Below are 24673 nucleotides of genomic sequence, written 5' to 3' on the forward strand. Positions count from 1 at the left end.
CCAGAACGGCTCGGTCTGCTTATTTCCTAAAAAGGCGACGGTAGCGGGTACGCCGTTTCAGCAGAAGGGATTCGGGACGAGGTCGACGGTTTCTTAATACTCTCATATTTCGTATCGGCACATTTATAATCGGATGCGTTTTCTCCCAGGTCTCGGATCGCACTGTCCAAAATATATCCACGGCAGAAATAATAACGAAGCTAAATGTTAAACGGCAGTGATGCGCGCTGCCCGTCACCTCTCTTGTTTCAGGAGGAACCAGGCGTCTCTGCATGGCGCTGTTTTGGCTTTTCTGAACTCCAGCGTCCCCAAACCCTTCTTCTTCACCAGCTGGGGCTTCTGACGCATCCTCACAAACATCATAGAGCTGGTCCTGCTATGTCCTGGACAAAGGTTTGAAAGCGACTATAATTGCTATACATATATATACACACACACACACAATATATATATACAGTCCCCTCCGAAACTATTGGAACAGCAAGGTCGATTCATTTCTTTCTGCTGTAGACTGGAAACCTTTGGGTTTGAGTTGAAAAGATGAATACGAGAACAGTTTATGAGCAGTATTTCACCTGCTGTAGAGAACAACTGAAAGGGGCTGTGGTAAAATCCCGGAAAAGCTCCACGAAAGGATAAACCAACAATTTGGTGATGTCAGTGAGTCACAGGCTTGATGCAGTTATCACAAGCAAGTGATATGCAATTAAATATTAAGTGTTATTTACTTGAATTTACTTCAAGACTCGTGTGTTCCTATACTTTTGCTCGCCTAAAAATCGGGTGGTCCGAACAAAGAACGAAAGGTTCTACGTTTTAGGTCGTTTAACACGTCTGGATGTAAACACCAGGAAGTAAAAGCTGGAATCCTAAACTCTCGTCTCGTATCCGTCTCGGATGTCTTCGGTGTACAGAGCAAACTAACGGATCGGCCTTGCCGTTCCAATAGTTTCGGTGGGTCGAAATAGACACCTCTTTATTTACCACACTATTTACCCGATAGCTGCTTTTCTGAACACAGATGTTGATCGGTGTTAAGCTCCAGCGTGAGCTGCTCCAGCTGTCGCTCGACCTCGGCCATGTCCCTGCTCTCCCCGACCTCGTCCTCCGCGGTTTCCACCCGCGCGTCGCGGGTCGCGGCAGATCCCGCTGTCGAGGCGGACGTGGATCGACGTGCGGTGATGTGGATGATCGGGTCTTTCGAAGTTTTACCCTTTGATGCTTTCTTACGACGTTTCCACCTGCGATAATATAAAACAGAGGCGTCGGTGGATGTGTGTGTATGTGTGTGTGGGGGTACATTTTAGGAAGGATTCCCGTGTAACGGTCGCAGGAAATCAAACTCGTTTCTCGGTCATGCAGATAAAGGACAGGCGCTTCAGTTAAACATTCGATTGGAGGAGATATCGCAGTCTCAGTGACTGTAACTGTAGCGTGGTTGTTGACTGGTATTTGTCCTGTATCTTCTGTGCCCAATGTCGCCTCGGATCGCTGTTCTCGGCTGGCAGGAATCGAACGCGACGCTGTTGTGGCCCGTCACGCCGCGAGGTTTTGACGTGTTGCACGTTCGGAGATGCTTTTCTGCTCGACACGGTTGTAAAGAGTGGCTATTTGAGTTTCTGTGGCCGTCCTGTCAGCATTAACCAGTCTGGCGTCTGAGCTCTCTTATCAGGAAGATGTATCCATGTATAAACTCTAGAGACTAGCCTATCGCTAATCTTTATTGCTAATCTATAGTGTTGATCTACGGAGATAAGCCGGCTAATTAGTCTGTGAAAGCTTCCTTAACGCACCATGACGACGAACATCGTTAAGATGTTCACGCGTGGTCCCGAACGCGCCTGCTCCTCGCTCGGATCTTTTTTTTTTTTGACGTTGAGAGCTACACACCTCGGTGTGGACCTGCTGAAGTGAACGTGAGCGACGTCGGAGAAGAAGGTGACGGACGACAGATCGTCCACCGGACAGGAGAAGAGGTACTCTTCGCAGCCGTTCTCCTGCACCAGGGGGAGGGACTTATACGGGTCGAAGAAGATCTTACTGGCTGCTACGAGGAGAATGCCAGAAACCACGCCCTAAAAACAGACAGACTGGACATAGTTAGTAAAAGCAAGAACGGTCAAAAGGAAGAGCGGCTTCGTGGAAGGAAACTCACTTTCCGGTCGGTCACGAAGCGACAGAATAGCTTGAGACACGGCAGGTCCGCTGGTCCCGCCCCCTGCGTGCACTCGGGCGGCAGAGCCAATAGACAGCGCTGTCCGTCAGGCAACGGCACCGCCTCCACGTCCTGACAGCAAGTGTTTAAATGTAAAACTTTTTTTTTTTTAAAGACATTTTTTCATGTTTATTAAAATAAAGAAAACAGAGCAGCAAACACGGACTGATTATATTTATTAAGTGTGATTTATTCGTGCTTTTTTTTTTCTTTTTTTTTTTAAATTGCATTTGCTTTGTTTATTTTTCTTTTTTTTTTTTTACTCATTATTGTGTAGATTTTGGAATTTTTAAAAATCCTTTTAAGGCACTTAAAATTTTTAAACTCCATGTATATCCAACGTTTTAAGCTTGAGTTAAACTGTAAGAAATCTACTATAGAGATACACACACACACACACACACACACACACACAGCTTTGTGCTTCACCTAAAATCAGAGGGAAATTTTTTATTTATTTTTTTTTAACAGAACGTGCTGCTCACCAGCAGTTTGTCATATTCAGCGTCAGTGGATGGGGACACGGGGGTCGTCGGGGTCACGGCATCCAGTTTGGGCTCAGAAAGGTCAGCGAGCGTCCACGAGTGTTTCTACAGAGTTAAGAGAGAGAACACTTTAAAAAATCGACACGACACTTTTACTTCTCTGCTCCAGACGTCACTTTATGGCCGTGCAGATAAGTGCAAACTCGTGTTCAGCATGTGAGGAGGGATGATAAATCACAGAGAGAGACTCGGGGTGATTTATATTCAACATCAATACCATTCCATTCGGCTCCTTTAATGTTTGACTAGGCTGAGGTTAATGTAGGTGAGGAGAAAGGAAGCCGGTAGTTTAGCACTGAGAGGAACGAGACGATTCAGTGGTAACCAAACACCGTTTCATCGGTTTAGTTATTTTTTTAAATTACAAATAACAATTTGAACTTAAAACGCAGAGTCACTCATCACACTGACGTTACATTAATACGAGTTACACCCGAACCCCACTGTCCCGAAATGATCTGCTCCGGAAAACTTTCCCAGTATCCATAAACATCTTGTTATTGTTTTTGGTATCTTTGCTGTTGTTGTTGTTAGTGTGTTTGTTGTTGGTAGTGTTGTCATTGGTGGTGTGTTTGTTGTTTGTGGTGTTGGTGCTGTGCTTGTTGTTGCTGTGCTTGTTGTTGTTGGTGGCGAGTTTGTTTTTGTTGTTGGTGGTGCTAGTTTTGTTGTTGGTGGTGGTGGTAGTGCTTGATTTGTTGTTGTTGGTGTTGTTGATGGTAGTGTTGTTGGTAGTAGTGGTGCTGTTGTTGTTAGTGGTAGTAGTGGTGCTGTTGTTGGAGGTGTTGATGTTGATGATGGTAGTGGTGTTGTTGGTGGTAGTAGTGGTGCTGTTGTTGTGGGTGTTGATGGCAGTAATGTTGCTGTTGTTGGAGGTGTTGATGTTGATGATAGTAGTGGTGTTGATGGTAGTAGTGTTGTTGGTGGTAGTGTTGTTGTTAGTGGTAGTAATGGTGATGTTGTTGGAGGTGTTGATGTTGATGATGGTAGTGGTGGTGCTGTTGGTGGAGGTGTTGATGGTAGTGGTGTTGGTGGTGGTAGTGTTGTTGTTAGTGGTAGGAGTGGTGCTGTTGTTGGAGGTGTTGATGTTGATGATGGTAGTGATGGTGCTGTTGGTGGAGGTGTTGATGATGGTAGTGGTGTTGTTGGTGGTAGTGTTGTTGTTAGTGGTAGTAGTGGTGCTGTTGTTGGAGGTGTTGATGTTGATGATAGTAGTGGTGTTGATGGTAGTAGTGTTGTTGGTGGTAGTGTTGTTGTTAGTGGTAGTAATGGTGCTGTTGTTGGAGGTGTTGATGTTGATGATGGTAGTGGTGGTGCTGTTGGTGGAGGTGTTGATGATGGTAGTGGTGTTGTTGGTGGTAGTGTTGTTAGTGTTAGTAGTAGTGCTGTTGTTGGAGGTGTTGATGTTGATGATGGTAGTGGTGTTGTTGGTGGTAGTGTTGTTACTAGTGGTAGTAGTGGTGCTGTTGTTGGACGTGATGATGGTAGTGGTGTTGATGATGGTAGTAGTGTTGATGATGGTAGTAATGGTGCTGTTGTTGGAGGTGTTGATGATGGTAGTGGTATTGTTGGTGGTAGTGTTGTTGATGTTGGTATTTTTGTTGTTGGTGGTCACAGTGTTGTTTGTAGTCTTAGAGGTGTTGTTGTAGGTGTGTTTGTGGTTGGTGGTTTTGTTGGTGGTGTTGTTATTGGTTTATTTTTTATATGTATTATTTCAGCTCATCTGTAACCTCCATATAACCGTCTGCTCGCAACTGTGCCCTCCCCCTCCCCCTCCCCAGCTCTCCGTGCCCAAGATGAGCAAGATGGAACACAAGACAAATGTGACTTTTTTACATGAGTGGTTCATGTTTCCTTCCCTCAGTGACACACCATAATGGTATAAATAGCATTTACTATTCCGGGAAACTGGTCACCACAGAGCAGAACACAACAATTCACACGGCAACACAACACAATACACAACACAGCACACAATAAAACCAGTTAGCATGGTGTACCTGTGTGATTGAGGTGGTATCTGCTGGTCTGGCACTAAACTGGGAGGCTATACTGAACACTGTGTCCTCCTGATGAACCTGTTTAACACACACACACACACACACACACACACACACGGTCAGTACCATTGACACACCACTACTGCGTTACATTGTGTGTAAGTGACAACAGGAACTAACTTGCATTGTGGGTGTTCCACAACATTAAATGTAGTTAGCAAATCTTTACTAGCAACTCCACTAAGCTAAATGTAGCAACGTGTTAATTAGCATTAGTTAGCAATCTTTCCTGTTAATTCTACAAAGCTAAATGTAACAACGTGTTAATTAGCATTAGTTAGCAAATCTTTACTAACAACTCCACAAAGCTAAATGTAACATGTTAATTAGCATTAGTTAGCGAATCTTTCCTGTTAATTCTACAAAGCTAAATGTAACAACGTGTTAATTAGCATTAGTTAGCAAATCTTTACTAACAACTCCACAAAGCTAAATGTAACGTGTTAATTAGCATTAGTTAGCGAATCTTTCCTGTTAATTCTACAAAGCTAAATGTAACAACGTGTTAATTAGCATTAGTTAGCAAATCTTTACTAGCAACTCCACAAAGCTAAATGTAACAACGTGTTAATTAGCATTAGTTAGCAAATCTTTACTAACAACTCCACAAAGCTAAATGTAACGTGTTAATTAGCATTAGTTAGCGAATCTTTCCTGTTAATTCTACAAAGCTAAATGTAACAACGTGTTAATTAGCATTAGTTAGCAATCTTTACTAACAACTCCACAAAGCTAAATGTAACAACGTGTTAATTAGCATTAGTTAGCGAATCTTTCCTGTTAATTCTACAAAGCTAAATGTAACAACGTGTTAATTAGCATTAGTTAGCAATCTTTCCTGTTAATTCTACAAAGCTAAATGTAACAAAGTGTTTGGCAGAAACAATGTTAGATTCAGTAGTTAGCAAGGCTTTCTATAGCCTATATCTAGTTTCATTACTTAGCTAATCTAGATTTGGAATTGAGCATGATGTTCTACATCACAAAGATAGTTTCAGTAATCAGCAGGATGTTTCCTCAAATCTATACGCTTGTACTTAACAAGCTAATTTATTTCAACACTGCAAATCCACAGCACATACAGCGCTCACTTATCATCATTAATGATCCGTTTGCAATTACCAATGCCTTTTTGGACCACAGCGCTCCATTGTAAAGCTTCAGCACAAACTTCTGGATATCCATAAACCCGAATCGGTGTTCAGGAGGAACGTTGCAGCGTGTCCATGACCTTTGCTCAGCTCGCTTCAGTATGATGTCAGTGTGTGTGTGTGTGTGTGTGTGTGTGTGTGGTGCTTTTTCTACAGAGTATGCAAGAGTAATCATAGGTCATAGCATTTGTGTGTGTGTGTGTGTGTGTGTGTGTGTGTCACTCACCGCTTGCTCATCTCTCCTGCTTGATTCCGCTGCCGATTCCAACGTCCTTGTCGTTGACGTGTCAGATGGAAAAGCAGCCTCTGTGAAAGCACGCAGAGACACTCTGAGTCTAAAAACACTGTTGATAATGATCGTTTCCGTCCGTTTATTTATTTATTTTATGCACGAAAGGTGTTTAAAATACATATATTCTTTATCATTATTTTGAATATCTTTCAAAGAGAAATATATATTACGTTGAACAAAGAAACTAAATCACAATCATGACTTAACACGTGTGCAAACCATGATCCGACCTTCTTCTCCTCACCTTTGAGGTAATACTGTCTCAGCTTGGGGTTGCGGATGTGATGGCGCTCCGTGGCCGTAACGTCCCGGCTCGCGTTAACGTTAACAGAGGCGCCCCACGGCGCCGTGACGAAGTCCGGGGGCTGTGCGAAGCCTGACGGCAGCCTGGTGCCCAGCCTGGGGGTCAGATATTATAACACCGTCACGTGAAACTGCGTCGTTTCATTTAACTGCTGCTTGCTAAAGACGTTTCTCGTATAGATGAGTTGCTTTTTTTTTTTTCTTAGCTAGAGGTGGGCGATATGTGTGTATCAGGATATATATAGGTTTACGAACAAATCCCCAAACTCCTAGCATTGAAAATAAATAAATAAATAAATAAATAGATTCTTCCCATATGTGGGTGAGTATTTATTTTTTATTATTATTTATTTATTATTTTCAACATTGAAAAGAAACGTTCATAAAAAACGATTTCACAATATCCATGATATCTTAGTGGAGCGTATTGTGACACAATAACTGCCCATGATATCGATATTACATCATCATATCGTCCAGCCCTAAAAGTCTTAAAGGGATAGTACGGCCAAAAAACGAAAAGTCTGTCGTCACCGTTTACTCACCTTCCCGTCGTTCCGAAACTGAACATACAGGAAGACATTTTGAGAAACGTCTCGGTGGGGTTTTGTTTTGTTTTTGGTCCATACAATGGAAGTCAATGGGCACCAAAACTATTTGGTTACCAGCATTCTTCAAAATATCTTCCTTTGTGTTCCGCAGAAGAAAGAAATGCGTACAGGTTTGGACCGACATGAGGGTGAGTAAACGACGACAGAATTTTCATTTTTGGGTGAACCGTCCCTTTAACAGCTCTAAATTGCTCAGTATTAAAACACCGGCTGCTTTGAATGTTTTTTTTTTTTTTTTATATAATACATGCAGCAGCTTCGACCTTTTTCAGACTGAACCTCCAACATCCCTCAGGACATTTATCCCATTACGGCTGTTACAGTGCGAGTAATCTGAATTAGAACCGTACACACAGGAGAACTGACCTGTTCTTGACATTGCCAAAGTATCCGCTTCTCGTATTCTCCCTCCGTTTATTGTCCATTGTTTCATGTGTGTGTTCTGGGGGGTTTTTTCGGCGCCGAATCCCAGGAGCGCAGGAGTGTTCAGTGGACAAGAAAAGAGTCGAAGGAATTCGTTTCAGTCATCGTCCACCTCAATTCCTTCGTCATCTTCAGAGAACAGAAACGAGCTATGGGGAAAAAAAAAAGAGTAGACATTCGGGTCATGTCTTTACTAGGAACACCCGTATGTTAATGCGACTATCCGGTCAGCCAATCACGTGGCGGCAGAGCGATGATGTATAAAATTATTCAAGAGCTGATTTGAGTAGTTCAGAGAACCTCCAGCTGTCTGTAGATTTCATACGGAATGGTGCAAAGGTCAGAGGAGGACGACCAGACAGGTTCGAGCTGACTCCAGTATCTCAAATGACCACTGTTTACAACTGTGGTGAGCGGAAAAGCATCTCAGAACGCACAAAAAATTGACGGAGATGGCCTACAACAGCTTCGGGTTCCTCTCCCGTCAGCCAAGAACAGGAATCTGACACTACAGAGGACAACCAGACCAATTTTTTAAATAATAATAATAATAATATCAATCTCACTCGATTAACAACCTTATACAGTGGCGATGCATGGTTATAATATTTACAGATATTAAAATTAGCTATAATTACTAAAGCAGTGCAAGGAAACACAGAAATGAACGCTCTACAATGGGCGTAAGTCCATGAAAATGTTATGTGAACCCGATTCAACTGACAACGCCGAGTATTTCACTAGGACTTGCTGACGGGACGCAGACTTCCAAGTCCCCGTGAAGTGCCTTGAAACACGCAGCGTTATTCGATGTGTTAATGTCATTTCCACTGAAACAGGAAGACAGGGCGGGACAAACAGAGTGGCTCCTCCCCTCTTTTTACCTAACCCATAGTGTTCAGATAACCCCACAGCCCGGGCTAAGCCGTACTTGACAGTTAGCGCCATGGATTGTTATAATTAAGTTTGAAGGGCGGGACACTTCAGATTCTAGCGAGCGTTTCATTGGACAGATGTGCAGCAGTGAGTGAAGTGCAGGATGATGTCATCAGAACCGCTGGTAGAAAGAGAGACTGTCGATTTCTTCGTATTTGGCTTCTTTGCCTAGAGAGGTGAGGTGCACTATACTATGTGTTCAGTAGAAAATGATCTGGGATTCAAAGACTCACTCCCTTTAAAAGTGCATTGCACAACGTATAAAATAATGGCACCCTAGATATTTGTTTTATCTAGATGGACGCCATTTGGTAAATAAAAATGGAGGAAAGCTGTCATTTCAATGCAGTATTTAGATGACTAGCATGTCTAGATTTACTTTATCTCCCTCTACAAAGGAAATAAAAATCAATCAGCCTTTTTCCCCCATGATGATGATGATGATGAAAAAGGAGAAGTTAACCAGCTTTGCTACTGTCTGATTAGCAACGAATAAAACCATACTTCTTCTATAACTATGTGTGCATGACACCGCAACGATATAACTGATAAACAGAGCAGAAACTGACCTGTCTTTTGAATCAACGCAGCCTAAAACAGAAGCTCTGACAGCGGCGGATCTCCATCATGTGTTCTCACATGAACATGGGATGGTTTTGACAGGCGTATTGTTCCTCATAGCTGCATCTGACAAGTCCCGCCTTCTGCTCGCTGAATGGCTCGTATACACGAGCAAGCCGAGCTGATTGGACAGTTCACGGATCACTCACGTCACCGTCGCAACCACAGAACCAAATTGTATTTCTTTTTTTTTCTCTCTCTCTCTCTTTCGCTCTCGATATTAGTTCCCGTTTTAATTCTACTTCGTATTCTATTAATCGCGATACATTTGTGGTTACGACTATTAATTTTCGTTCACACTTTCGTTCACGGGCGGGGAATAAATCACATCACGAGTTGTTGTGGTTAATGCTTCAGTTTTAGGGTGAAGAGATGACGTCATCACACCGCGACCTATTGTGGTCCAAAAACAAACAAACAAACAAACAAACAAACAAACAAACAAAAACCGGTGATTAAATTAAAATATGGATTTGAAACTTTAAGTATGGATTTTTTAAAATCATTTTAACAGCACTTGCCATAAATTGTTGTTTGATGTTGTTGTTTTTAAATACAAAACCCAATTCAGGACACCAGATAGTTATGTTTATAGCTACAATACCTAAATAACGACATAGAATCAAATAAAATAAAAATAAAAACAATAATTATTTAAAAATGTATTTAAAAAATGTTTATATCAGTTGATAGTTATCCTTGACACATTAAAAAGAGTAAACCATAGCAGAGCAGATAAGAGAACTGGTTATATAAATGTGGTCAAAGAAATGGAAATTTTTATTTGGAATTTTCTAACCCTAACCCTGACCCTAACCCTTTTCTTTTGAAATTCAGTTTACGCTTAGTGTATATTTTTGGTGTCTATTTTTAAAAAAATTATTTATTTATTTTTTAGTATGTTTGATGTATATGTATATTCATTTCTGCACTGCGTGATTAATATGCATTATATCATGAGGGATCACTAATGGCCAGGTTTGGGAGGGTTACTTTAAAAATGTATTCCATTGCAGTTACGAATTACTTCATAAAAAATGTCATCAGTAGCGTAATCCAAGTATCACAATATGAAAGCAATGTTTTGGATTACGTCAAGGTCACATATGTAAATAAAGTCAAGAGAAAAGTAATATGATCTAAAATACTTTCATTTAGAGCTTATTTTACAGCTTTAAAAACATGTTCAATGTTTGGATTTGTTTTAATTAAATAAACGAACGAATGAATGAATGTCTTAATAGCGTTCAAAACAGTGTTACTTTGAATGCAGATTTTAATACACTGAAAAAGACACACTATTAGCATCATATGATATATATATATATCTATATATATATATAGATATATAGATATATATCATATATATATATAAATTCCTAAATTTTTTGGAATGTCCATGGAATAAAATAAAATATCTGATGCCACGAGTGAACCTTCTGCCATCATTTACACATTTGAATGGCCATATAATACGGAGCAATGTGATAACATGAAATTATCTTATATATATAAAAAAAACAATCTTATATGGTCATGGGCGTTGTTTTGATTCAGGACAGCTGTCATTTGTTGCTATTGTCAAACAACTGTTTGACTCTGTACACAGCAACGCTACACCTTTGCGGGTTCTCTGAGAGTAGGCTAACGGTTGAGAGGCACTGACTTTGGCCAATAGTTGCTGCACGCCTTTTAGAATCGACCAATCAATGTGCGAGAAGGTGGGAATTACAGAGAGGGGTTAAAACAATGAAAACCGGCACACACATGATGCAGTATAAGACCATAAGCACATCATAATGAAACTAAAGCCGAATCCCGGATATTTTCTCAAACTTATACGCTTTTTTAAGGTCCGAAAAAGAGCAGGTATGGTCACCCTGACAAAAGCGTTGCAGAGAACAATTTGTGTTCATTACTACCAAATTAACTTATCACAAAAGTTATTTGTGCATACACCAGGACGTGGCTCGTGTGAGCCCCGACTGGCAAGAGAGAACCAGAACTATATTCAAGCAGCTGTCTGTATTATGTCAAAAGATTAATTTCTTGTAATCCTGTAATTGTAATTAATTGTAATCCTGATTGTATTCCCTTTTTTTTTTTTTGTAATCTGATTACTTTGTTTTTTGATATAACTGTAACGGATTACAGTTACCAGTTTTTTGTATCCTGATTATGTAACGCTGTTACATGTATTCCGTTACTCCCCAAGCATACTGCCTATAATATATATATAAAATAAATTCTTTATTTTAACATTTTGAGATACTGGATTTTTGATTTCCGTGAGGTGTAAGCTGTAATCGTCAAGATTAAAATAAAAACAAAAAAAAAGGCTTGAAATATCTAGAAACAAACTAACTTGTCCATGATATTCTAATTTTCTGCGACGCGCCTGTGTAGTCAGTGTCATAGATTTAACAAGTTCAGGTATGATTAATACTAGGCGTAATACTTAAAATAAGTCATTTAAAATCATTTCCCTGATTGAAACACATTGTTGCTTTCATAATTATTCTGATCAACGCACTGTATGGTCAATTGCTGTTATTTACTAGAAAGTTACAACACACAGAATCACTTCAGTATGGAACCCATAAGCGGCCGTGCGTTATTACATTAATCGACTTAATTTTCCTATGTACTGGACATCCATCATCCCGAAGTCAGTGGAGTTTTTGAATGTTTTTTTTTTTTTTGTTAAATGCCTGAAATAAGGTCTGTGGTTAACACAAGCTCAAGATATGTTCGCGTTTTATACTACGACATAAAATACATCAGTCAGTACGTTTACATGGACGACAACAATCCGATATGAACCCGATTAAGAAACTAGCATGTAAACAGCGATTATTGATGACCTTAATCTGACTAAAGTCATACTCGAAGTAAACACGAATGTGGAGTATTCCTGTTTTAGTCGCATTATGAAAGTGCATTATTGACACACCATTCAGGATTTAAAAAAAAAAAGCGTAGAGGTGATGACGTCGAAGTCATGCGACCGTGGTGTAGTTCATTTATAGCCTAACATTAGGTTTTTACTCCTGGCGAGTGTATAGAAGCCTCAAAATCTTATGAATCGTATCTTAATGAACGAAACATGGAAGAATCACAAACTTTTGTTGGTCACAGAGTTTATTTTATATATATATATACATGTATGTATGTATACAATAATGCCAACATACATGTAACACCAGTCCCATTCACAAAGCGTGAGATTTTCTCTGGATAATATTACAGTGTCAGAAAACAGCTTTTGGTTATGTCAAGATGACGAGGAAAATTAAGTCGAGATCCCGAGAAAACAACTTTCGTGCATAGCCGCTTAGATCTAACGTACTTCAGCGCCCAAAAATATTTTTTCAAAGACTTTTATCTTGGTAGGTTTGAAACCTTTATTTTGTCGAGCATTTGATTGGACGCTGAGATGCAAAAAAGGAACCAATCCCAGAGCGGCCGCATTAAACTGGCTCCGGCTTCTGCGGGAAGCTATCTAGTTTAGCTTTGTCACCACGGTAAAATTGAATTTGTTTATTTTTATTATTATAATTTTTTAATCTTGCTGTTGCGAGAAAGAAGACCACGAACGGTTTTATAACCACGAACGGTTCGTAGAACAGTTGAATACATGAAAAACTAAACGTCTTTCCAAACGTTGTTTTCTTTTTTCCATTAGCGGTTTTATTTTAACAAACATACTTTAGATAGGGATGTGTTCCAAAAAGGCCGCGCTATGAATCTAGGGTGCTTGAATGAGAGCGTATGAACTGGTCCGTCTATGACGTATGTAGGGCGCCTACGAGGAGGATAGCGAGCGGTTTGGGATTGAGCCGGTGTTTGTAACGCTGTTGTAGCTAAACGAGGGTCAACTCAAGGGGCGCAAGGTTATATAGCATCTAATGCAAGTTGGTTTAGGAGCGAGGAATCAGATTAAACTACATGATGCTTTAATTATAAGGATTTAGTCCTATTTTAATGAGAAATGAACACTAAAATCATCGATTTGTAAAGCCCGTTCGGTAGCTAGCTAGTGTGGTTTAGCATTCTTTTAAAATCCAGCCTGCTTTTGTAAACAGTTTTCAGTATTTAAAGGCAAATATTAGCACGGTTTAGTACAAAGTGCATGTTTTCAGAATGATGTAATGCTTTTAACACTATAACACCGGATTCTAGAGCTGAAGTTTCGTATATGTGGCTCTCGGAGTGTTTAAATGAGACTCGGATCTGTCATGTGTGTCTCTCTCTCTGTCTGTCTCTCTCTATCATGGATTCTTCTCATTTCAGATGCTTGGTGACTTGACCGCAGTGGACTGAAGCCCCCCGGACATCATGTCTTCCGTCGTGCTGTGATCTCGACCGCTCTGGGAATCAGAAATCGTCTGGTCTTGTCTTCAAACCCTCCTCCTCTGATACGATGGACACCGAAGCGGTGAGCTCCCTGTCCGTCTCGCCGCGGCTCGCTTCACAGACCTCTGTTCACTATACTGCACGGGTCATCACTGATACCTTGTCGTTTTCAGTCCGCTCTGGGACGTGTCCCAAATCGACCTCTGTACTCTGTAGGTACACTCCACTCACTTCTGGTACGCTCCGAACACGCCCTTAAACTTAAGTGTGGCATCGTATCGACTCGGCGGCGGTCTACAGTGGGCGTGTCCTAAATGAAGTTTTATTCGCCCTGACACGTTATCTTTTTGTGCCGCAGTGCATTGTGGGTACTTTATACCTTCTGTGTGTGTGTGTACGCAGGAGGTGATTCCTATTTGGCAGAACAAACCTCATGGTGCGACCCGGAGTGTGGTGAGGAGAATCGGTTCCACACTGCCTCTCAAACCCTGTCCCAGAGCCTGTTTCCAGGTAACACACGCACACAGGTGCAAGACTGTACCACTGTAATATGATTTCTTTCTTTCTTTTTCTCTTTCTTTCTGTCTGTTTCCTTCTTTTTGCCCCCCCCCCCATTTTTATCGTTATTCCTATTGTTTCTTATTTTGCTTTTCATTCTGTTCTTTCTGTCTTTCATTCTTTCTATACTTTGCCTTTAGTTCTTTCTTTTTCTTTGTTTCACTTCTTTGCTGATGATTGTGTCATTGTCTGCTCATTAATCTTTGTGTGTGTGTGTGTGTGCACGCTCAGGAGCTTCCTGGTCTGAACCCACTGCGGCACACGGATGGCCCCCTGGTGCCCACGCTGGCCGACATCGCCTGGATCGCTGCTGATGAAGAGGAGACTTATGCCAGAGTCAGGTAGGTGTGTGTGTGTGTGTGTGTGTGTGTGTGTGTGTGTGTGTGTGTGTGTGTGTGTGTGTGTGTGTGTGAGATCACGATAGTTTAATAAGCTCTATAGATTAAATGTAAAACCAGAAAGGCACATTTCTTAAGACAATGGCCTTCTCTTCTCCTATTGGTCAGGAGTGACACACGCCCCTTCCGGCAGGAGTGGAGGCCGACGCCCCTCATGGTCCTGCACAGGAACTCGTCAGTGCCCAATTTCCGGCGAGAGGGGAAGCGCATGGAGGGTCTGAGGAAGCCAGGTGCCACCGCCCTGAACCGCGCCACCGCCCTGCAGGACGAGCTGAGCCGCCTCCGCGCACAAATCGCCAAGATCGTAGCAGGAGAGACGGGTATACACACACACACACACACACACACACACACACACAGAGCTAGATACCATCATCCACAGTGTTTCTAAACCAGGAAGTTAGGAAAGTCTTTCTTTCTTTCTTTCTTTCTTCTGTCTGTACGTTTTGTTCTACCTTTCTTTCTCTCGTTCTGTGTGTGTTTGTCTTTCGTTCCTGGTTCCTTGTCTGCACTTTAAATGGTTTTTCAGGAAGTTTTTATTTGTTGGGGGTAATGTTTAATTCCTAACAAAGAGTTGTTATTAAACCTATTCATCATTACGACAGGTCTAAGTCGTCCTCATTGCTGTGAGAGCTTCTAAACCTTAGGTATGTTTCTCCTCTTCCGCAGACTCGAACCCCATCACCCCGGACCTCCTCTCTCCAGACGACACCACCGTCGGCTTCTCCATGGCTCCTTTCGAGGCCGCGGCGTTCCACCCGCTCCCCACCGCCTCCTTCGTCATCAGCGACGTCACAGAGGTGGATGAGGAGGAGGAGGAGGAGGAGGAGGAATTAGAGGATGAGTCGGAAGTCCCCGAGCTAGAGCCTGATCCCGTGCCCCCTGTCTGCATGACGGCATCGGCGACCTTTGACCTCGACCGGCCCACCATGGACTTCCGGGAGGCGGAGGAAGACACCGTGTCGCTGTCCAAGTCCACCAGCTTCGCTGACGTCAAGGACATCCTGAGGGACATGAACCGCATGAAGATGAGCAAGGACAGGTGAGAGGACTTTTACCTGATCGACAGGTTCATCTGATGTTGGGGGAGGGAATGGAAGACGGAATGGGGCGGGGGGGTGGGAATGGAGGGGTCCTGTAGATCTTAACGGGGTCTTAAGTCCACCATCAACTCCTTTGTCTCGCTGATGTTCAGGAGGGGGTTGTTCTCCGAGCCCCCCCGTACTGCTTGTGGTCTGTCTGTCAAGAATCCGGAGATCCACTGGCACAAAGCCTGGCTACGTCCCATGTCCTCCAACTCGGTATTGAGTTTGGAGGGAATGAAATGCCGAACTCCAGTCAACAAACATAATTTCATTGTACATTTAATTTCCCTTCCTGGTGTCCAGATGGCTCAGGGCTGTGTGTAGGAGGTGTGTGATGGCGTCCAGGGTATCAGTTAATGAAGACGAAAGGCTGGTTAGAGACTTCATCACACTGAGGTCTGCCTCCACTGGTCTGCACATTTTAGGACTTGTACTCGTCCTCGTTCCCGATGGCGACCCCTGCGTGATGGGAAGGGGGGGCGAGATCTGAGCGATCCACCCACGGCTTCTCGTCGGGAACGGTTCCGATGATGGTTTTCGTGGCGCGCATCATCCGCCAGTCTCCAACACGTCGACGTCTTCAGTGCCGCGTCCGAACGTGTCCCGGTCGGCCTCACCGACCTCTGTTTCAGCCTTTCTTTGTATCTATGCAAGGGGAAGATGGCGGCACGGTCCGATTCCCCAAACGGCGGACGAGACCGTACCTTGTAGCTGTCTTTGAACGAAATGTAGCAGGGGTCCAGGATCCTTTCGCCCACGGCGGGGCAGGTGGAAGGTTGGCGCTGTTCAAGTCCCCCGCCACAATGAGCACACTGTCCTGGTGATGAGTCTGGTGTGGTGTTGAGTGAGGGTCTGATGTGTATTATTTGCAGTATCAGTTGTCTGTCTCTTTCTTTCTTTCTTTCTGGTCTGTATGTTTATTTATTTGTTTGTTTGTTTGCTTTTTCCCTCAATTTCTGTCGATCTGTCCTGAACAATGTCTGTAATAGAAACGTTTCATCACAACTGTTAATCCCCCCTGTACTCTCTGTAATCTGTAACCCGTGTGTGTGTGTGTGTGTGTGTGTGTGTGTGTGTGTGTGTGTGTGTGTGTAGATATTCCCGGGGCTGTACGTCGCTGATGGAAGAGGACTCGGCTACTCTGATCTCTGAAGCTCTGAGGAAGAAGTTCACTCTGCGGGATGAAGACGTTAATATGAAGAAGTGATCTGCCTTTTCTCCATGATCTCTGCGCCCACACACCCCGACATGTAAGAACACACACACACACACACACACACACACACACACACCGACGCACAAGAATACAGCGCTTCTATTCTAAACAGGATTAGTCTGCGATATGAACTGTTTTTCGTCCTTGTCTTCCTCAGAGTGATGATCGTGTTTTCTGTGTCGCCAGGTCTGTGCCTGTGGACCGTTCACCATGGAAACGCTACAGCGCCCCATGATGCCAACTTTAGCTCCGCCCCCTTCCCCTCCTGCAGTGATTACAGCCTCACAGGAATAGAGCAGCTCCCTGCTAAAATCTCTCTCTCTCTCTCTCTCTCTCTCTCTCTCTCTCTCTCTCTCTCCCCCCCTGTGTGTGTGTCTCTCTCTCTCTCTCTCTCTCTCTCTCTCTCTCTCTCTCTCAATGCTGCCTCCTCAGAGAGAGAGCACAGGGTGGGGAATCTGAAGCATCAATAATATATCGTGTGTCGAATGTTGTGATCTCTTCTAGTTTGAGCAGAAGTGTTCGTCATCATTCAGCTTTCCTCACACACGTTCATTTACTGTTACGAAATGTCTTTTTATTATTATTTTTCCTTTCATCTTTCCTCCATCTCTTCTTTATGAAACCTAGCAATACATACTTGACTCATTTTGATAACTAGGCTAGATTATTATTATTATTATTATTATTATTATTATTATTATTATTATTTTCCTTGTATTTTATATATTCACTTCACCAGGACGCACAAGTTCTTGAATATCTTTCGAAGTAGCGTATTTTCCCGATTTAATAATCTGAATTCTGTGTGTGGAGGGGGAAAAAAACGTCATAACGATATAACGTTTCGCGTCCGTGTATTTGTACGGTAAAAGTGACGATTAACCGAAAGTTAGACGTCATTCCTCCCTTACGCTAAACGCTCGTCCAGTACACGTTTACCGGGTTTTTTTTATTTGAGGATTTTCAGCGATCTTTATCGTTCACTTTACGCAGCCGTCGAAGTACAAACCGCGTCAGGATTCACGGAAACGAACGCCAAATCCAGGGAACGCCGCGATCTCTCAAGACCGCCGCGGATTCGGGCCGAGACGCGTCACGTGACGCCGTCGCAACCTTCAAGTTGCGTCGCAAATTTCAAGAAAAAAAAAAAAAAAAACGCTTTTTTTTTTTTTTTTTTTTTTTTAACTCATAAAACGCAGAAATACTTTGAGGTTTGATTTTAAAGATTAGGTGTGTGTGTGTGTGTGTGTGTTGTATAAGTAGTTGTGTTCATTGCTGCTGTTGCTGCCTGTGTAGCTGCGGGGAACAAACCGGCTACGGACGAATTTGTCCGTAAATCGTTCGTAGGTGCGTTCACACAAGAAGCGCGGCGTTCGTGAAAATATATATCTATACGCACGCAGACTCACTCACGCCACCCTCGATTAATCGGCTACAGATCCGATCTCCGTCGTCGACGATCCTCGTTGCCGCGGTTTAATGCACGGATTACGCTCTCGACTTTTACCCCAACGAATAAAACACCAAACTAACCAACGTCTCGTGTAAACGTACAGTTATTCCGTATCGACGACGAAAGCAAAGCCATCCCAAAGCGAATCCGTAAACGGAGCCGAGTGAGACTCGCTGTCGGGTTAGGTGAAAAGTAATGGCGCCCTATACGAGGAGGAAGCGCTGGAGCTGCGTTAACGGAAGGTCCAGCGTTCAGGAGACGCTCTTTTACTGCGTAGTCATTCTTAACACGCTGCGAGCTTTGCCCTTTTATGGAGTTTCGTGGGCGTGGCCGAATGCAAATCGGCCGTATCGCGGTAAATCACAGCAGGTTGGCGTTTATCAACGTACACACGTGGGGGGGGTAAAAAACCCAGCGGAACTTGTCGATCTTGCGGAATCGTTTCGGTCGGTTTTGGCCGACGTATGATTTTTACCAAGTGTAAAACGCACACAGATGGAATGTTGTACGTCATTTGCGTGTAATCTGCACGACTGTGTTTAAGTTTTCAGTGTGTGTGAGATTGATTTCACCATGCAACAGACATGGGGTGTGTGTGTGTATATATATGTGTATGTGTTTTCTTTGGCCACAAATAACATCACAGAACTCTGAGACGTTTGCGCAACTCGAGACGCGATTTGCTTCACGATATTTACGTCTGCTCACAAAATACCAGCATTTTAAAATCTTATTAAAGACGCATCGTTTCGACGTTTTCTTTCACAAGCAGAAATAATGAAGCTTACACAATCCGTTCAGCATTCCCTAATCCACACGGTACCGTGTGGGGTACTGGGGTGGTTGTTGTTGTGAATTGTGATGTCGTTTAGTGATATTAATTATAATATCGTAATTCCTGACACGACTCTTATTTAGCTATAATTTCAAATACTGACAGGATCCGTTTCAGTCTGTACCGCAGAAGTGAAATTTGCTTAACGGAGCAGCGGTGAAAACACTTGAAGTACCCACAAGTTTCCACCCATATCCGGGACGTGACGTCGGAAATCGTGTACGTTTTATCCGTCTCTCTGCCTTTAAACCCTGAAGAAACGATCACGTCTGTAATATTTTCACGCGTCCGACGCTTGCTCGGATTCTGTCGATCGTACTCGCCGTAAAAACGTTCGTGCGGAAGTAGACGACCGCTTTGCGCACTAGTCGGTAAGCGCTGACGAGCTGAATAAGTGCACGCTCCCAGACCGTACGGGGACGTGTCGTGCTCAGAAGGTTCTGGAGTATAATTCGCCCCTAGGAAGATATGAAGAAGAAGCCATCTCTGACGGTTAGAGCTTTCAGGAGGCCTGCTGTGTGTTGGACAGATCCAAGCGTGTTTTATTACTTCCTGTTTGATCACAGATTGAGAATTTTTCATCCAGAGGAACATTTGTGTGCTGTGACTTTGAAACCCCCCCCCCCCCCCCCCAAAAAAGAGAATGCTGTACCTGCCTGTATATCGTGCATACGAGAGAAAATAAAAAGGATAATGTTTGAAATACACCCGAGTCTCCACGTGGGTTTCCTTCCTAAATTCATGCTATGCTAAATTGACCCTTCGTGTGTGTGTAAGAGTGTATGGTGTCCTGCAATGCACTGGTATCCCATGCAGGGTGTATTCCCACCTCACACCCAGTGTTCCCCTATGAATTGTTTTTTTACTGAAGGTGAGTGAATGTATGAATTAATTAAATGGCTTCTACATTTAAAAATAATAATAATAATAATAATAAATTGTAGTGGCATCCATTGAGCACAAGGGGGCAGCACGGACTAAATTAAATCCCTTGCAATTGAAACACATTTTTAAATAATTGAGATTTTCGTAACAAATGAATAATCTTTACTATATTTACTATAGTATTCTATATACTATTCTATGGTAACATTTATTTCTAGCTGTGGCTAGTTTTCTGGTCAGAAGTTAGCCTTCATATTTAACTTTCACTGTTTTGGTTTGTTTTTGTTTTTTGACAGAAGCTAGCAATCATTTCTAGCTTTGGGTAGTTTTATGGACAGAAGTCATCTTTCATTTCTAGATAGGTGCTAGATGTCGATACAAAGCTAGTCAACCAGACAAGGCTCCTAATTAGCTAGCAAGTGTTAGCTTTCTAGACAAATATAAGTTATTAGGAACTTTTCAGGACAAAGATTCTTCTTCTTCTTGGTTTTATAGCCAGGATTAGTTCTATGCACAAATATAAGACTTCATTTCTAGTCTTCTGTACAAATGATCTTAGCTGACAAACCTTAGTTCTCCGTTTTCTACTGTATGTGCTAGCTTCCTAGCGTCTACCTTCAGGCCTTTTCACACAGTATGTTACGTTGAGGTCATCAAAAGTATCCCGTGTGTCCCATGAAAAGCTAAACTGTGACTTCCAAGATTCTAGTTAATGTTTTCTTCCTAATTCTTCTCTTCTTAAAGGCTCGAATCATTCGAGGCCGGTTTTGACTAGCGGTCTATTTTCTGAGCCTGAGTCCTTGGCCTAGTTCACTTCTCACCTCGCCGAAGTGGATCCTGCCTATTTTAGCTGCCAGAAGATGTCTGCGGAGAGTCGGATTAATCGGGTCCGATGTCACAGCGTGGTTGCTGACGACTATAAATATCGACCTCTGTATGACATTGACACGTTTTGGGTTTTTTTTTTTGCTAATCCAGCGTGTCACTGGAAAGACACGTGGAGTGCTAACTGTGCTGATGTAGGAGTTAGACAAGTGTTGAACACAGTGTTGAGCATCACAGGTTAATCTCGTTTGTGTAGCAGCTAACATGACAGACAATGAACGTGTTTCTTGCTGGATTCTATCGGATGTGATGTGGGGTGGGAACCGTCGGTCGTCTCTCGAAATAGTCTTATCAGCATTAGAAAAGTTGCCAAGATGTTCACTGTCTCTCTTTTCCTCTCTCAGGACTATAATGTTAGAACGATAGCTTCATAAGCTAAGTTTAAGCTAAATCTATGCTAAATTTCATATGTTGGCTAAATCAAAGGCTGTGATTTTTGCGAGTTTTTGGCACAACGTGACGAGCGCCCGAGTTCCAGGTCACCTTGCCCTAACAGTTCATCTTAAATCATTTGTTCCAGGAAAACGATGGAGCAGCTTAAAGGAATACTTTATATTGTACATTCCATGGGGTGTACTTATTTTTTCACATGACCTATGAGTTTGGAGTGGCTTTTTGGACATATTTGTACTAACACTGGAGTAAGAGCACCCTCGACCCTCGTGAAAAGTACAAACAATGCGGCTTTCGACTGAAGGTCGTGGCTCTGGATTTCTATGAGGAGAAACCACAGAAAGATCTCCCTCGACTCCTAATCGGGAAACAACAGATCGACATGGCCGCTCACCGCACGAACAGTAAACAACAGCACGTCTTACCTTTAAACGAGTTTTATACGTCGCTCCTCACAGTTAGCTGGCTAGCATGTCGCTAACAGAAGACCTGCACGGAGTTGTACGCGGCATGTTTATTTCCCACTCTGTAGCCCGAATACACAGAGGTTCAGAATGATCTCACTCCAAGCTCTGACCGTCCACTTACTTTTAGCCATACGGTGCATAAATTTACCGACAGAATCCAACAACTGCCCTTAGACGTCCATTATATATATATATATTTTAAACAATTAGAGTAAACAAGTTTTCACTGTTTTCTCAGCTATATTCTCTAGTCATTATACGCTCAATAAATATAATAAACGCACCGATTATTATGTATTTCCTTGTCGTCGGAGTGGTACATCAAGGGCATATCTTGTATATGTATGTATATATGTATCTTGTATGCAGTAGATACACACTAAAAGTACCGCCCCAGCGACAACAAGAAGGTACAGTTCGATACCTTTATTTCCGCGAGTGTCATTCTCAAAGACAAGAATCGAAACCTGATTCGTTCCGACCCGATTCAGAGCTCTACGCGGACACAACGACCCGATCCGGTTCAGTGTGTCTGAATGACTGGTGGAACGTCCAGAAACCCGAGATCTGTTTGCAATAAAATAATGACACACACGGTATGCGATTTCCTCAATTAAGGCCTGCCAGAGGCTCACGGTCTTCCTGGCAGTCATCACCCCTTCGTGCCAGGAATTTAGGTGAACCATTTCCTTTTGAACAGACATTAGAGGGGGGGGGGGGGGGGGGGTTGTGTCCTGGGTGTAGCATGATCAAAAGTGACCACATCGCTCCTGGGTGTCTGTTATGTTTACGACCTCCCTCCCTCTCTCTCACTCTCTCTCTCTCTCTCTCTCTCTCTCTCTCTCTCTCTCTCTCTCACCTTCTGTCGAGTTACACATGATTTTATGGAGATACCAGTGACCCTGACCCTTCCTGCTCTCCGGATCTGCCTGATCCATCCTGATGCCCTACGTCCGGATGGAGCTCTCATCAACAGCCTGGAGATTGCTGAGGACGGTACCGCTTGGACTGCGATCACCACGTATAATTTTACACTCGGGTCTCCTTTAGTCAACAGTGGACTAGTTCAACAAACAGACTTCATATAAACACCATAATGACCTTCCTTTTACGTTCACACGATCCGCCGTCCCCCAGATGATTACGGGTTCCCTTCCGAGTCCGGTTCCTCTCGAGGTTTCTTCCTCGTATCATCTCAGGGAGTTTTTCCTCACCACCGTCTCCACCGGCTCGCCCGATAGGGATAAATCCACACGCTTAAAATCTCTACCCCGTGTTTATATGTTTCTGTAAAGCTCCTCTGAGACGACGTCCGTCGTTAAACGTGCTCTACGAATAGAACTGAATCGAATTGAAGCTGAGACGGGATTATTTATACAGTTCCTGTCATTAAACACACCATTTACAGTATAACTCTCTTACGTTTTTTTATTTATTTTTTTTATTTTAACTTAACACCTGTAGATTGTTTTAATAATTGTGGATTGTTTTACGAATGATTTTTGAAATTATTGTACGAACACCTTTTACCACCGTATCATCTCCGAGATTCTTTGTTTTGCCTTTATTATTATTATTATTATTATTATTATTATTATTATATTTCTTTCATCTTCTATTTTTAAGTTGATCTTTATGTGTTGGTCATTGGGGTTTTTTTTTCTTTCTTTGTCTCTGAACTAACGTTCAGCTTTATTTTTTTTTATCATTATTATTATTTCTGAATATTAGATGAATGCTACATTTTCTATATACGTATATATAATTAAAATGTAGCATTCATCTAATATTTCAGATTCAGCAAGACATCTCCTATCATTTAAGACAAATATTAACCGTTACCTTACTTCCCATCCCCTGGAACACATTCTCTGGGTGTGTGGGCGTGAGTGCATGTCCACCGAGGTGCCTAAATGGCCGACCCCTCACGTCTTCCTTGTTAAGCTGCTTTCCTGTTGCCTCCTGTTGCTATGATACCTTTCCCAACATAAGGGATGCTAGGAGACGAAACCCTCAGTGGAGAGGCTTTAAGGGCGTTAGCACTCGGAACAGAATTGAGCGTTTTCCCCAGTGGATGAACCCACATTAACACCATCAGCACCCGTCCGTGTTATTTCAGTCTCAGGAGGCGCGGAACGACGTGAAACGTCCACTTTCAGCACGGAGGAGAGTCCAGAGCTCGTCTTTACACTACGGAGTGCAGCCATAGGAGAATCGTCGATGCTTCATTTCACTTTCTTTCCTCCATCGGATTCCGAAGCGTACCGCTGCCTCTTAGGCGAATACTCATAATAATGTTGACCAAATGACAAATGACGTTTCATTGTGCAAAGAGGACAGGATGCAATGATGTATACGGCAGTTTTCCACCTCATACGTTCTCCTCCAAGACTATTGGAACGACAAGGCCGAGTCGTCAGTTCGCGCCGTACATCAATGACATTTGGGTTCGAGATCAAAAGCCGGAGATGAGATATCGGCTGTTATTTCCTGGTAGAAGCAGGAACCTTTTGTATCAGACCGGCTTATTTTTAGGCGAGCGAAAATATAGGGACAGACACGTCTCGGAGTAAATCAAGCCCGCGACTCGCTGACGTCACCGAATCGTCGGTTTATTCTTTTGTGATGCTTTTCCAGGGTTTTACCGCAGAATCTTTCAGTTATTGCTTGTCTCGGGGGGGGTTTCACCCAATCAAAGTCTGGCGATTGACTTGGCCGGTCTAAAACCTTCCACTTTTCTCCCCCTGATAAAGTCCTTTGTAGAGTTGGCAGTGTTATTGGTGTGAATGGCAAAATGACTCAAATGGAATAATATATTAGAAAGTAGTGGTAAACATTTTGTGATGGGAGAAACACAAATTACACAGCAGAAATGAAAAACTAGCGAAGAACTAGCAAAACTTACCCACAACCGGTGTTGGGTAAGTTACTCAAAAAAAACAGTACTCCACTACAGATGACTAATTAGTCATTTAGCCATTGTAATCT

At 42.7% G+C, this 24673-nt stretch overlaps 2 protein-coding genes across 7 annotated transcripts in view; one reads left to right on the top strand and one right to left on the bottom strand.

Annotated features, from left to right (window-relative positions):
• The window catches only part of si:ch211-15d5.11 (oxidation resistance protein 1), a 16137-nt gene extending 6555 nt beyond the window's left edge, over positions 1-9582 (bottom strand). The window contains exons 1-10 of one of the 2 annotated variants that reach the window (XM_017475747.3): positions 9103-9582; positions 7541-7746; positions 6505-6659; positions 6195-6274; positions 4758-4835; positions 2701-2805; positions 2156-2287; positions 1891-2075; positions 997-1241; positions 239-383 (exon numbers count right to left, since the gene is read on the bottom strand). In XM_017475747.3, coding sequence (XP_017331236.1) covers positions 239-383; positions 997-1241; positions 1891-2075; positions 2156-2287; positions 2701-2805; positions 4758-4835; positions 6195-6274; positions 6505-6659; positions 7541-7599 — 1184 coding nt within the window. In that variant the 5' untranslated portion in view covers positions 7600-7746; positions 9103-9582. Of the gene's footprint in view, positions 1-238; positions 384-996; positions 1242-1890; positions 2076-2155; positions 2288-2700; positions 2806-4757; positions 4836-5939; positions 6095-6194; positions 6275-6504; positions 6660-7540; positions 7747-9102 lie in introns of those variants that run through there. The other variant, XM_053682475.1, reaches the window with a different exon arrangement.
• On the top strand, positions 8529-19762 carry mtfr1l (mitochondrial fission regulator 1-like). 5 transcript variants are annotated; one of them, XM_053682479.1, is made up of 8 exons: positions 8529-8709; positions 13448-13592; positions 13913-14020; positions 14300-14409; positions 14575-14786; positions 15136-15508; positions 16647-16801; positions 16954-19762. In XM_053682479.1, exons 2-7 carry the CDS (start codon positions 13578-13580, stop codon positions 16756-16758), a joined length of 930 nt encoding a protein of 309 aa, XP_053538454.1. In that variant the 5' UTR covers positions 8529-8709; positions 13448-13577; the 3' UTR covers positions 16759-16801; positions 16954-19762. The 5 variants fall into 5 exon arrangements, with proteins under 5 accessions (XP_053538454.1, XP_053538455.1, XP_053538451.1 ...); XM_053682480.1 differs by lacking the exon at positions 8529-8709 and adding an exon at positions 12575-12678 and having other exon boundaries at positions 16925-19762; XM_053682476.1 differs by lacking the exon at positions 8529-8709 and adding an exon at positions 12575-12678.
• Positions 19763-24673: the final 4911 nt, after the last annotated feature.

This window comes from Ictalurus punctatus, chromosome 9 (genome assembly GCF_001660625.3).
Source record: "Ictalurus punctatus breed USDA103 chromosome 9, Coco_2.0, whole genome shotgun sequence".
NCBI lineage: Eukaryota > Metazoa > Chordata > Actinopteri > Siluriformes > Ictaluridae > Ictalurus > Ictalurus punctatus.

What these genes read in the sequence shown, in the direction of transcription:
- mtfr1l (XM_053682479.1), top strand. An exon ending in GTCCCAGAGCCTGTTTCCAG is followed by an intron (nt 14,021 to 14,299) that starts GTAACACACGCA and finishes GTGCACGCTCAG; the next exon opens with GAGCTTCCTGGTCTGAACCC. An exon ending in GATCGTAGCAGGAGAGACGG is followed by an intron (nt 14,787 to 15,135) that starts GTATACACACAC and finishes CCTCTTCCGCAG; the next exon opens with ACTCGAACCCCATCACCCCG.